This window comes from Somniosus microcephalus, chromosome 4 (assembly GCF_052327205.1).
Source record: "Somniosus microcephalus isolate GS21.2 chromosome 4, FLI_Smic_1.0, whole genome shotgun sequence".
Taxonomy (NCBI): domain Eukaryota; kingdom Metazoa; phylum Chordata; class Chondrichthyes; order Squaliformes; family Somniosidae; genus Somniosus; species Somniosus microcephalus.
In genome coordinates this window covers 346,593,260-346,605,504 of record NC_140990.1, presented here as the reverse complement: position 1 = coordinate 346,605,504, position 12,245 = coordinate 346,593,260, and the positions used below count along the sequence as shown (strand labels likewise).

General features: G+C 51.2%; 2 protein-coding genes across 2 annotated transcripts in view; one reads left to right on the top strand and one right to left on the bottom strand.

Annotated features, from left to right (window-relative positions):
• Positions 1-3,809, bottom strand: part of LOC147120750 (chondroitin polymerizing factor 2, non-catalytic subunit-like) — a 31,789-nt gene extending 27,980 nt beyond the window's left edge. The window contains exon 1 of the mRNA XM_085986991.1: positions 3,250-3,809. Coding sequence (XP_085843117.1) covers positions 3,250-3,708 — 459 coding nt within the window. The 5' untranslated portion in view covers positions 3,709-3,809. The remainder of the gene's footprint in view (positions 1-3,249) is intronic.
• An 8,198-nt stretch (positions 3,810-12,007) lies between these two features.
• LOC147120749 (mannose-1-phosphate guanylyltransferase regulatory subunit alpha-A-like) overlaps positions 12,008-12,245 on the top strand; it is a 95,123-nt gene continuing 94,885 nt past the window's right edge. Inside the window, 1 exon segment of the mRNA XM_085984251.1 lies at positions 12,008-12,114. Within this exon segment, the coding sequence (XP_085840377.1) occupies positions 12,008-12,114 (107 nt within the window).

Genomic DNA, 12,245 nt, shown 5'->3' with positions numbered 1-12,245 from the left:
AGATGCAGTATAACATGGATAAATGTGAAGTTATCCACTTCGGTAGGAAAAACAGAAAGGCAGAGTATTATTTAAATGGTGATAGATTGGGAAATGTTGATGTACAAAGGGACCTGGGTGTCCTTGTACACCAGTCACTGAAAGCAAACATGCAGGGGCAGCAAGCAGTTAGGAAGGCAAATGGTATGTTGGCCTTCATTGCAAGAGGATTTGAGTACAGGAGCAAGGATGTCTTACTACAGTTGTACAGGGCCTTGGTGAGACCACACCTGGAGTACTGTGTGCAGTTTTGGTCTCCTTACCTGAGAAAGGATATACTTGCCATAGAGGGAGTGCAGCGAAGGTTCACCAGACTGATTCTGGGATGGCAGGACTGCCGTATGAGGAGAGATTGGGTCGACTAGGCCTGTATTCACTAGAGTTTAGAAGAATGAGAGGAGATCTCATTGAAAAGTATAAAATTCTGACCGGGCTAGACAGACTGGATGCAGGGAGGATGTTTCCCCTGGCTGGGAGATCTAGAACGAGGGATCACAGTCTCAGGATATGGGGTAGGACAGTTAGGACTGAGATGAGGAGAAATTTCTTCACTCAGAGGATGGTGAATCTTTGGAATTCTCAACCACAGAAGGCTGTGGAGGCCAAGTCACTGAATATATTTAAGAAGGAGATAGATAGATTTCTAGACACAAAAGGCATCAAGGGGTATGGGGAGAGAGCGGGAATATGGTATTGAGATAGAGGATCAGCCTCTATCATGATTGTATTGAATGGCGGAGCAGGCTCGAAGGGCCGAATGGCCGACTCCTGCTCCTGTGTTTCTCAGTGGTGAGGTAGAGCTGGGTGTCGTCAGCGTACATGTGGAAACTGACGCTGTGTTTTCGGATGATGTCGCCAAGGGGCAGCATGTAGATGAGAAATAGGAGGGGCCAAGGATCAATCCTTGGGGGACACCAGAGGTAACGATGCGGGAGTGGGAAGAGAAGCTGTTGCAGGTGATTCTCTGGCTACGATTGGACAGATAAGATCTGGCGGTGATTGGCTAAACCAGTTGTCAGGCGCATCCGTTCAAGTCTGCGTCCCTTGGACTTAAGGGAGCGAAGCTGAGGGCCATACCGGGGGAACGGCCAGGGTGAGAGAGAGTAATCATTTTAATAGGGACTAGGACATCAAAGATAGTGGTGAGTGTGTGGTTGAGCAAATCGGTAGCTGCAGAAATGTCATGGTGAATGGAGGGCCAAAGGCTGGACAGTTGGGATTTCATAAGTGCAGTTGTTAGAGAGTTGGGAGAGAGTTTTTTCCAGGGGCGGACACAGAAGAAAGTAGGGTTGGAGGGGGTGGGTGGAAGGGGGATGTGGGTGGAGAGCGATACGAGGAAATGGTCAGAGATGGCCTTATCCGCGATTGACATGATGGGAGTAGCGAGGCCACGAGAGAGGGCAAGGTCGAGGGGGTGGCCGTGAATATGGGTTGGGGAGAGTTTAAGGGAGGATAGGAGGCGAGTGAACTCAGAGGAGAGAGAGCGTGATGAATTGAGATGAAGGTTGAAATCACCGAGGATGAGGAGTTGTTCGGTGCAGAGGCTGAGGGAGGAGAACAGTGAAGATATCTCAGTAATAACATTTTTATGGTACTTGGATGGGTGGTAGAGAACAAGAATTTTAAATGAGGTGAGAGGGATGGAATAAGGTGAGATGCTCAAAGGAGGAGAAAGTGCCGGAGGAATAGGGGGACAGACCAAGGTGTGATTTGGTGATGAGAGCCACACCGTCACCCCGGCGGTCTGAGTGGGGCAAATGGTGGAAGGTATAGCCAGGTGGGGAGGCTTCATTTAAGGGTAAGGTGTCATCACCCCTCAACCAAGTTTCCGTCAGGGCCATGATATCGATGCAGTCATCCACGATAAGCTCATGGATGGCAAGGGCCTTGTTCGCAAGTGAACGGACATTCTGGAGGGATATGCGGAGAGGGTCGGTGGTGGTTGCCCCATTGCCAGCATCCACAGGGTCAGTGTTGGGGGGATGAGTTGGATGGGGAGGAGATTGGCAAGATTTGCCCCCAGTGGGCGCGCTAGGCGGGAAGGTTGGCGAGAGAGTAGGATGGGACAGTTGGGGTTGCTGCTCGTAAGGCGGTAGCGACGAGTGCCTCGATGGGCCCTTCGCAGGATGCCAAGAGGGAAGCTGTGGACTTATCTCAGAGGGAGCGAAGCCTGGGATGATGGCAGGAGAGTAGGAAGGTTGAAGAGTAATGAAGGATTGGGGTAGGGATTTGGGGGGGCAGAGTATCAGAGAGGAGAGATGAAAGGAGGCATGACGACAGGAGAGTGCTTTCAGGGAGGGATAGAGAGAGAAAAGGAAAATAGGGGGAAAAAGTATAATGGCTCGGGTACGGAGCGGCAGCCAAAGTGCGCATGCGAATGGACACGGGAAAAACTCAGGTTACATAGGCCTGTTTAAATGTAATAATTAATGGAATACATATTTCCTGGTAGCAGAGAATAGGTTGGGGACAATGGTAGGGAGACCAAGGTCAAAGTCAGAGGTCCCATGGAAGGACAAGCCAACGTAAGCAGGATGGGGCCGGTCCGGGGCATCGACGAACTGCTGTCCAAAGCAGGCGAGTGAAGTCCAGAAGCTATTGGAAGGGTGGAGAGTTCGAGGATGGAGGTTGTTGCTGTAGGAATGAGAGTCGGGAGCGGTGCAGAAAGACGATGGCGAAATCGCTGCAAGTTGGAGGTCACCGTAGATCAAAGTGGCGGAGAAAAATTAAAACCATAAAGCAGTGACCAGCAAAGCATAAAACCTTTCCCGATTTTGAACACCTCTATTAAATCTCCTCTTCACCTTCTCTGCTCTAAGCTTCTCACCCCAGCTTCTCCAGTCTCCCTGCAGAACTGAAGTCTCACCGCCCCGGCGCTTTCCTTTAGTTTTTGAGTGGCGAATACCAAAGTATTTCTTTTCTTTTACTGGGTCTTGGTGTGTCCAGCTGCCACAATGCCAGGGAGAGACGGGGCGTCCTGCTACCAAACCACTCACCAGCCCGCCCGCCTGCTGGGCACGGTGGGCCTGGGTAACCCCCTCGGTGGGGGGTGGTGAGTGCTGCCGTCCCCCCTCCCCCCGCCACGCTGGCCACCCGCCCACTGATGGGGGTCACACAGCTTCTGTCACAACTGACCCCCAAAATCATTCTACAGCCGATTGGAATTCTCGATCCGGGGATATGTCACCGTCCCCGGCGAGTTGCACGCACCTCGTACTCATCGACACAGTTGACTGCCACGTAATCGATGATGCATCGCCCCAGCCACTCGTCGGGCCGGGCACTCAGGATGTCATTGCGACAGTTCTCCAGGTGCGGCTGGAGTTTGATCAGCAGGCTGCGGGACAGCAAGTAGCCGAATCCCCCGTAGCAGTATCGACCCTCGGTGTCGCCGCCGATGAACTCCTCGGGACGCCCCATGTACAGGTCGCTGTCGATGCTCAGGTGGTCGACCAGCGCCTTGATGCGGTCGCCCTCGGTGTATGAGTCGTCCTGTACGAAGTAAAACCAGTCATACTCGCCGCCGTGATGCTCAAAGACGTACTTCACCGTCTGGTACATGTTCCATATGGGACGCTCGTCGCCGTGGGTTACGATATACATCCCGTGTGGAATCTTCCGGCTCCGGGTCCCGGTGAAGTACAGGACCTTGTCGATGTGATTGCCCATCGTGCGGTTCACCGCAACAGCCAAAGTGTTCAGAGTGCTTTTAGAGGTCAGAACACCGACAAACAACCGCTCGCGAATTCCCAGCTCAGTGCTGATATAACGTGACCTAAAGCAAAGAGAAAGGGAACGTCAAACACTCCCAGGGCAGGTACAGCACGGGTTAGATACAGAGTAAAGCTCGCTCTACACTGTCCCATCAAACACTCCCAGGGCAGGTACAGCACGGGTTAGATACAGAGTAAAGCTCGCTCTACACTGTCCCATCAAACACTCCCAGGGCAGGTACAGCATGGGTTAGATACAGAGTAAAGCTTGCTCTACACTGTCCCATCAAACACTCCCAGGGCAGGTACAGCACGGGTTAGATACAGAGTAAAGCTCCCTCTACACTGTCCCATCAAACACTCCCAGGGCAGGTACAGCACGGGTTAGATACAGAGTAAAGCTCCCTCTACACTGTCCCATCAAACACTCCCAGGGCAGGTACAGCACGGGTTAGATACAGAGTAAAGCTCTCTCTACACTGTCCCATCAAACACTCCCAGGGCAGGTACAGCACGGGTTAGATACAGAGTAAAGCTCGCTCTACACTGTCCCATCAAACACTCCCAGGGCAGGAACAGCACGGGTTAGATACAGAGTAAAGCTCCCTCTACACTATCCCATTAAACACTCCCAGGACAGGTAGAGCACGGGTTAGATACAGAGTAAAGCTCCCTCTACACTGTCCCATCAAACACTCCCAGGGCAGGTACAGCATGGGGTTAGATACAGAGTAAAGCTCCCCCTACACTGTCCCATCAAACACTCCCAGGGCAGGTACAGCACGGGTTAGATACAGAGTAAATCTCCCTCTACACTGCCCCATCAAACACTCCAAGGGCAGGTACAGCACGGGTTAGATACAGAGTAAAGTTCCCTCTACACTGTCCCATCAAACACTCCCAGGGCAGGTACAGCACAGGTTAGATACAGAGTAAATCTCCCTCTACACTGCCCCATCAAACACTCCAAGGGCAGGTACAGCACGGGTTAGATACAGAGTAAAGTTCCCTCTACACTGTCCCATCAAACACTCCCAGGGCAGGTACAGCACAGGTTAGATACAGAGTAAAGCTCCCTCTACACTGTCCCATCAAACACTCCCAGGGCAGGTAGAGCACAGGTTAGATACAGAGTAAAGCTCCCTCTACACTGTCCCATCAAACACTCCCAGGGCAGGTACTGCACGGGGTTAGATACAGAGTAAAGCTCCCTCTACACTGTCTCATCAAACACTCCCAGGGCAGGTACAGCACGGGTTAGATACAGAGTAAAGCTCCCTCTACACTGCCCCAGCAAACACTCCCAGGGCAGGTACAGCACGGGTTAGATACAGAGTAAAGCTCCCTCTACACTGTCCCATCAAACACTCCCAGGGCAGGTACAGCACGGGTTAGATACAGAGTAAAGGGGGAGAGGAGGGGGAGGGGGTAAGGACACTGATTAACGTGTTTAAGACAGACCAGGGTTCCAGATACAGGATGTGACCAGGAAGTAGTTGCTAAACGTTGGCCCTGTTGGAAGAAACTGGCAAGCAGCATATTGCCAATGTCTGTCACACTCTGCACCGACTAATCATTCCCAATCTGGCTCAGAAACACGCAGGGTCAGGTCACACGATCCAGCAAAACACAGCGAGACCAATCCTGACAAATAGCTCAGTGGGAGCATCAAACTTCCCTTTAAGGAGTTGGGAGAACATCAGCAGAAACTATTCCCCAAACTAATCCCACTGCCCCGCTCTCCCCATAGCCCTGTATCAATCCCCAAACTAATCCCACTGCCCCGCTCTCCCCATAGCCCTGTATCAATCCCCAAACGAATCCCACTGCCCCGCTCTCTCCCCATAGCCCTGTATCAATCCCCAAACTAATCCCACTGCCCCGCTCTCTCCCCATAGCCCTGTATCAATCCTCAAACTAATCCCACTGTCCCGCTCTCTCCCCATAGCCCTGTATCAATCCCAAACTAATCCCACTGCCCCGCTCTCTCCCCATAGCCCTGTATCAATCCCAAACTAATCCCACTGTCCCGCTCTCTCCCCATAGCCCTGTATCAAACCCAAACTAATCCCACTGCCCCGCTCTCTCCCCATAGCCCTGTATCAATCCCAAACTAATCCCACTGCCCCACTCTCTCCCCATAGCCCTGTATCAATCCCCAAACTAATCCCACTGCCCCACTCTCTCCCCATAGCCCTGTATCAATCCCAAACTAATCCCACTGCCCCACTCTCTCCCCATAGCCCTGTATCAATCCCAAACTAATCCCACTGTCCCGCTCTCTCCCCATAGCCCTGTATCAATCCCAAATTAATCCCACTGTCGCCCCGCTCTCTCCCCATAGCCCTGTATCAATCCCAAACTAATCCCACTGCCCCGCTCTCTCCCCAAAGCGTTGTGTGGAAAAAGCAGCGCAGGCAAAGGAGAGAACGCGGCAGATCTGGCTCTGTATTGTTCTCAGCTCGTAACCACCAACCAAACTATCAGATATAATCCGACAAACCATTCAGCCTCAGTCACTCAACTTTCACAACATCTTTTGTGCTCAATTATTACAGTATCCTGATAACAGATCGACACAAATAGAAATTCCACATAACCTGACTCAAATTCCTTTTCATTCTTTGATGCTCAGACCTGTCCCCACCAGTACCGAACCGGTGTTATACAGTGACAGACCTGTACCCACCAGTACTGTACCCTAGTGTTATACAGTGACAGACCTGTACCCACCAGTACTGTACCCGAGTGTTATACAGTGACAGACCTGCACCCACCAGTACTGCACCCCATGTTATACAGTGACAGACCTGTACCCACCAGTACTGCACCCCATGTTATACAGTGACAGACCTGTACCCACCAGTACTGTACCCCAGTGTTATACAGTGACAGACCTGTACCCACCAGTAATGTACCCCAGTGTTATAGTGACAGACCTGTACCCACCAGGACTGTACCCCAGTGTTATACAGTGACAGACCTGTACCCACCAGTACTGTACCCCAGTGTTATACAGTGACAGACCTGTACCCACCAGTACTGTACCCCAGTGTTATACAGGGACACACCTGTACCCACCAGTACTGTACCCCAGTGTTATACAGTGACAGACCAGTACCCACCAGTACTGTACCCCAGTGTTATACAGTGACAGACCTGTACCCACCAGTACTGTACCCCAGTGTTATACAGTGACAGACCTGTACCCCAGTGTTACAGTGACAGACCTGTACCCACCGGTACTGTACCCCAGTGTTACAGTGACAGACCTGTACCCACCGGTACTGTACCCCAGTGTTAGACAGTGACAGACCTGTACCCACCAGTACTGTACCCCAGTGTTATACAGCGACAGACCTGTACCCACCAGTACTGTACCCCAGTGTTACAGTGACAGACCTGTACCCACCGGTACTGTACCCCAGTGTTATACAGCGACAGACCTGTACCCACCAGTACTGTACCCCAGTGTTATACAGTGACAGACCTGTACCCACCAGTACTGTACCCCAGTGTTATACAGTGACAGACCTGTACCCACCAGTACTGTACCCCAGTGTTATACAGTGACAGACCTGTACCCACGAGTACTGTACCCCAGTGTTATACAGTGACAGACCTGTACCCACCAGTACTGTACCCCAGTGTTATAGTGACAGACCTGTACCCACCGGTACTGTACCCCAGTGTTATACAGGGACAGACCTGTACACACCAGTACTGTACCCCAGTGTTACAGTGACAGACCTGTACCCACCAGTACTGTACCCCAGTGTTATACAGCGACAGACCTGTACTCACCAGTACTGTACCCCAGTGTTATACAGTGACAGACCTGTACCCACCAGTACTGTACCCCAGTGTTATACAGCGACAGACCTGTACCCACCAGTACTGTACCCCAGTGTTATACAGTGACAGACCTGTACCCACCAGTACTGTACCCCAGTGTTATACAGTGACAGACCTGTACCCACCAGTACTGTACCCCAGTGTTATACAGTGACAGACCTGTACCCACCAGTACAGTACCCCAGTGTTATACAGCGACAGACCTGTACCCACCAGTACTGTACCCCAGTGTTATACAATGACAGACCTGTACCCACCAGTACTGTAGCCCAGTGTTATACAGTGACAGACCTGTACCCACCAGTACTGTACCCCAGTGTTATACAGTGACAGACCTGCACCCACCAGTACCGTACCCCAGTGTTATACAGGGACAGACCTGTACCCACCAGTACTGTACCCCAGTGTTATAGTGACAGACCTGTACCCACCAGTACTGTACCCCAGTGTTATACAGTGACAGACCTGTACCCACCAGTACTGTACCCCAGTGTTATACAGTGACAGACCTGAACCCACCAGTACTGTACCCCAGTGTTATACAGTGACAGACCTGTACCCACCAGTACTGTACCCCAGTGTTATACAGTGACAGACCTGTACCCACCAGTACTGTACCCCAGTGTTATACAGTGACAGACCTGTACCCACCAGTACTGTACCCCAGTGTTATAGTGACAGACCTGTACCCACCAGGACTGTACCCCAGTGTTATACAGTGACAGAACTGTACCCACCAGTACTGTACCCCAGTGTTATACAGTGACAGAGCTGTACCCACCAGTACTGTACCCCAATGTTATACAGGGACAGACCTGTACCCACCAGTACTGTACCCCAGTGTTATACAGTGACAGGCCTGTACCCACCAGTACTGTACCCCAGTGTTATACAGTGACAGACCTGTACCCACCGGTACTGTACCCCAGTGTTACAGTGACAGACCTGTACCCACCGGTACTGTACCCCAGTGTTACAGTGACAGACCTGTACCCACCAGTACTGTACCCCAGTGTTATACAGTGACAGACCTGTACCCACCGGTACTGTACCCCAGTGTTACAGTGACAGACCTGTACCCACCAGTACTGTACCCCAGTGTTATACACTGACAGACCTGTACCCACCAGTACTGTACCCCAGTGTTATACAGTGACAGACCTGTACCCACCAGTACTGTACCCCAGTGTTATACAGCGACAGACCTGTAACCACCAGTACTGTACCCCAGTGTTATACAGTGACAGACCTGTACCCACCAGTACTGTACCCCAGTGTTATACAGTGACAGACCTGTACCCACCAGTACTGTACCCGTGTTATACAGCGACAGACCTGTACCCACCAGTACTGTACCCCAGTGTTATACAATGACAGACCTGTACCCACCAGTACTGTACCCCAGTGTTATACAGTGACAGACCTGTACCCACCAGTACTGTACCCCAGTGTTATACAGTGACAGACCTGCACCCACCAGTACTGTACCCCAGTGTTATACAGGGACAGACCTGTACCCACCAGTACTGTACCCCAGTGTTATAGTGACAGACCTGTACCCACCAGTACTGTACCCCAGTGTTATACAGTGACAGACCTGTACCCACCAGTACAGTACCCCAGTGTTATACAGCGACAGACCTGTACCCACCAGTACTGTACCCCAATGTTATACAGTGACAGACCTGTACCCACCGGTACTGTACCACAGTGTTATACAGTGACAGACCTGTACCCACGAGTACTGTACCCCAGTGTTATACAGTGACAGACCTGTACCCACCAGTACTGTACCCCAGTGTTTTTTGTGACAGACCTGTACCCACCGGTACTGTACCCCAGTGTTATACAGTGACAGACCTGTACCCACCGGTACTGTACCCCAGTGTTACAGTGACAGACCTGTACCCACCGGTACTGTACCCCAGTGTTATACAGCGACAGAGCTGTACTCACCAGTACTGTACCCCAGTGTTATACAGCGACAGACCTGTACCCACCAGTACTGTACCTCAGTGTTATACAATGACAGACCTGTACCCACCAGTACTGTACCCGTGTTATACAGTGACAGACCTGTACCCACCAGTAATGTACCCGTGTTATACAGTGACAGACCTGTACCCACCAGTACTGTACCCCAGTGTTATACAGTGACAGACCTGTACCCACCAGTACAGTACCCCAGTGTTATACAGCGACAGACCTGTACCCACCAGTACTGTACCTCAGTGTTATACAATGACAGACCTGTACCCACCAGTACTGTACCCCAGTGTTGTACAGCGACAGACCTGTACCCACCAGTACTGTACCTCAGTGTTATACAATGACAGACCTGTACCCACCAGTAATGTACCCCTGTGTTATACAGTGACAGACCTGTACCCACCAGTACTGTACCCCTGTGTTACACAGTGACAGACCTGTACCCACCAGTACTGTACCCCAGTGTTATACAGGGACACACCTGTACCCACCAGTACTGTACCCCAGTGTTATACAGGGACACACCTGTACCCACCAGTACTGTACCCCAGTGTTATACAGTGACAGACAAGTACCCACCAGTACTGTACCCCAGTGTTATACAGTGACAGACCTGTACCCACCAGTACTGTACCCCAGTGTTATACAGTGACAGACCTGCACCCACCAGTACTGTACCCCAGTGTTATACAGGGACAGACCTGTACCCACCAGTACTGTACCCCAGTGTTATACAGTGACAGACCTGTACCCACCAGTACTGTACCCCAGTGTTATATAGTGACAGACCTGTACCCACCAGTACTGTACCCCAGTGTTATATAGTGACAGACAAGTACCCACCAGTACTGTACCCCAGTGTTATACAGTGACAGACCTGTACCCACCAGTACTGTACCCCAGTGTTATATAGTGACAGACAAGTACCCACCAGCACTGTACCCCAGTGTTATACAGGGACACACCTGTACCCACCAGTACTGTACCCCAGTGTTATATAGTGACAGACAAGTACCCACCAGTACTGTACCCCAGTGTTATACAGTGACAGACCTGTACCCACCAGTACTGTACCTCAGTGTTATACAGTGACAGACCTGCACCCACCAGTACAGTACCCCAGTGTTATACAGGGACAGACCTGTACCCACCAGTACTGTACCCCAGTGTTATAGTGACAGACCTGTACCCACCAGTACTGTACCCCAGTGTTATACAGTGACAGACCTGTACCCACCAGTACTGTACCCCAGTGTTATACAGTGACAGACCTGTACTCACCAGTACTGTACCCCAGTGTTATACAGTGACAGAGCTGTACCCACCAGTACTGTACCCCAGTGTTATACAGCGACAGACCTGTACCCACCAGTACTGTACCCCAGTGTTATACAGTGACAGACCTGTACCCACCAGTACTGTACCCCAGTGTTATACAGTGACAGACCTGTACCCACCAGTACAGTACCCCAGTGTTATACAGCGACAGACCTGTACCCACCAGTACTGTACCCCAGTGTTATACAATGACAGACCTGTACCCACCAGTACTGTACCCCAGTGTTATACAGTGACAGACCTGTACCCACCAGTACTGTACCCCAGTGTTATACAGTGACAGACCTGCACCCACCAGTACTGTACCCCAGTGTTATACAGGGACAGACCTGTACCCACCAGTACTGTACCCCAGTGTTATAGTGACAGACCTGTACCCACCAGTACTGTACCCCAGTGTTATACAGTGACAGACCTGTACCCACCAGTACTGTACCCCAGTGTTATACAGTGACAGACCTGTACCCACCGGTACTGTACCCCAGTGTTATACAGTGACAGACCTGTACCCACCAGTACTGTACCCCAGTGTTATACAGTGGCAGACCTGTACCCACCGGTACTGTACCCCAGTGTTATACAGTGACAGACCTGCACCCACCAGTGCTGTACCCCAGTGTTATACAGTGACAGACCTGTACCCACCGGTACTGTACCCCAGTGTTATACAGTGACAGACCTGTACCCACCGGTACTGTACCCCAGTGTTATACAGTGACAGACAAGTACCCACCAGTACTGTACCCCAGTATTATACAGGGACAGACCTGTACCCACCAGTACTATACCCCAGTGTTATACAGGGACAGACCTGTACCCACTAGTACTGTACCCCAATGTTACACAGTGACAGACCTGTACCCACCAGTACAGTACCCCAGTGTTATACAGTGACAGACTTGCACCCACCAGTACTGTACCTCAGTGTTATACAGCGACAGACCTGTACCCACCAGTACTGGACCCCCGTGTTATACAGCGACACACCTGTACCCACCAGTACTGTACCCCAGTGTTATACAGTGACAGACCTGTACCCACCAGTACTGTACCCCAGTGTTATACAGCTCATAATGATCCCTGTAGACACTGCCAAGTTTGGAAGTACAGAAGGTGGAAATGTAGAGTTGGAGTTTGCTCTCAATTCAAGTGGACCCAGCATTAACATTTCACATGCACAGTAACACTGCCCTGCGATCCTGGTGGCTGGAGAGTTTATCAACAGAATCTCACCTAAAATTAGTGGAAATGACTCCTTTTTCAACTGATTTTCTAAGTCGCCTCACTGCCCAATTTAGGAATGCGTCCACA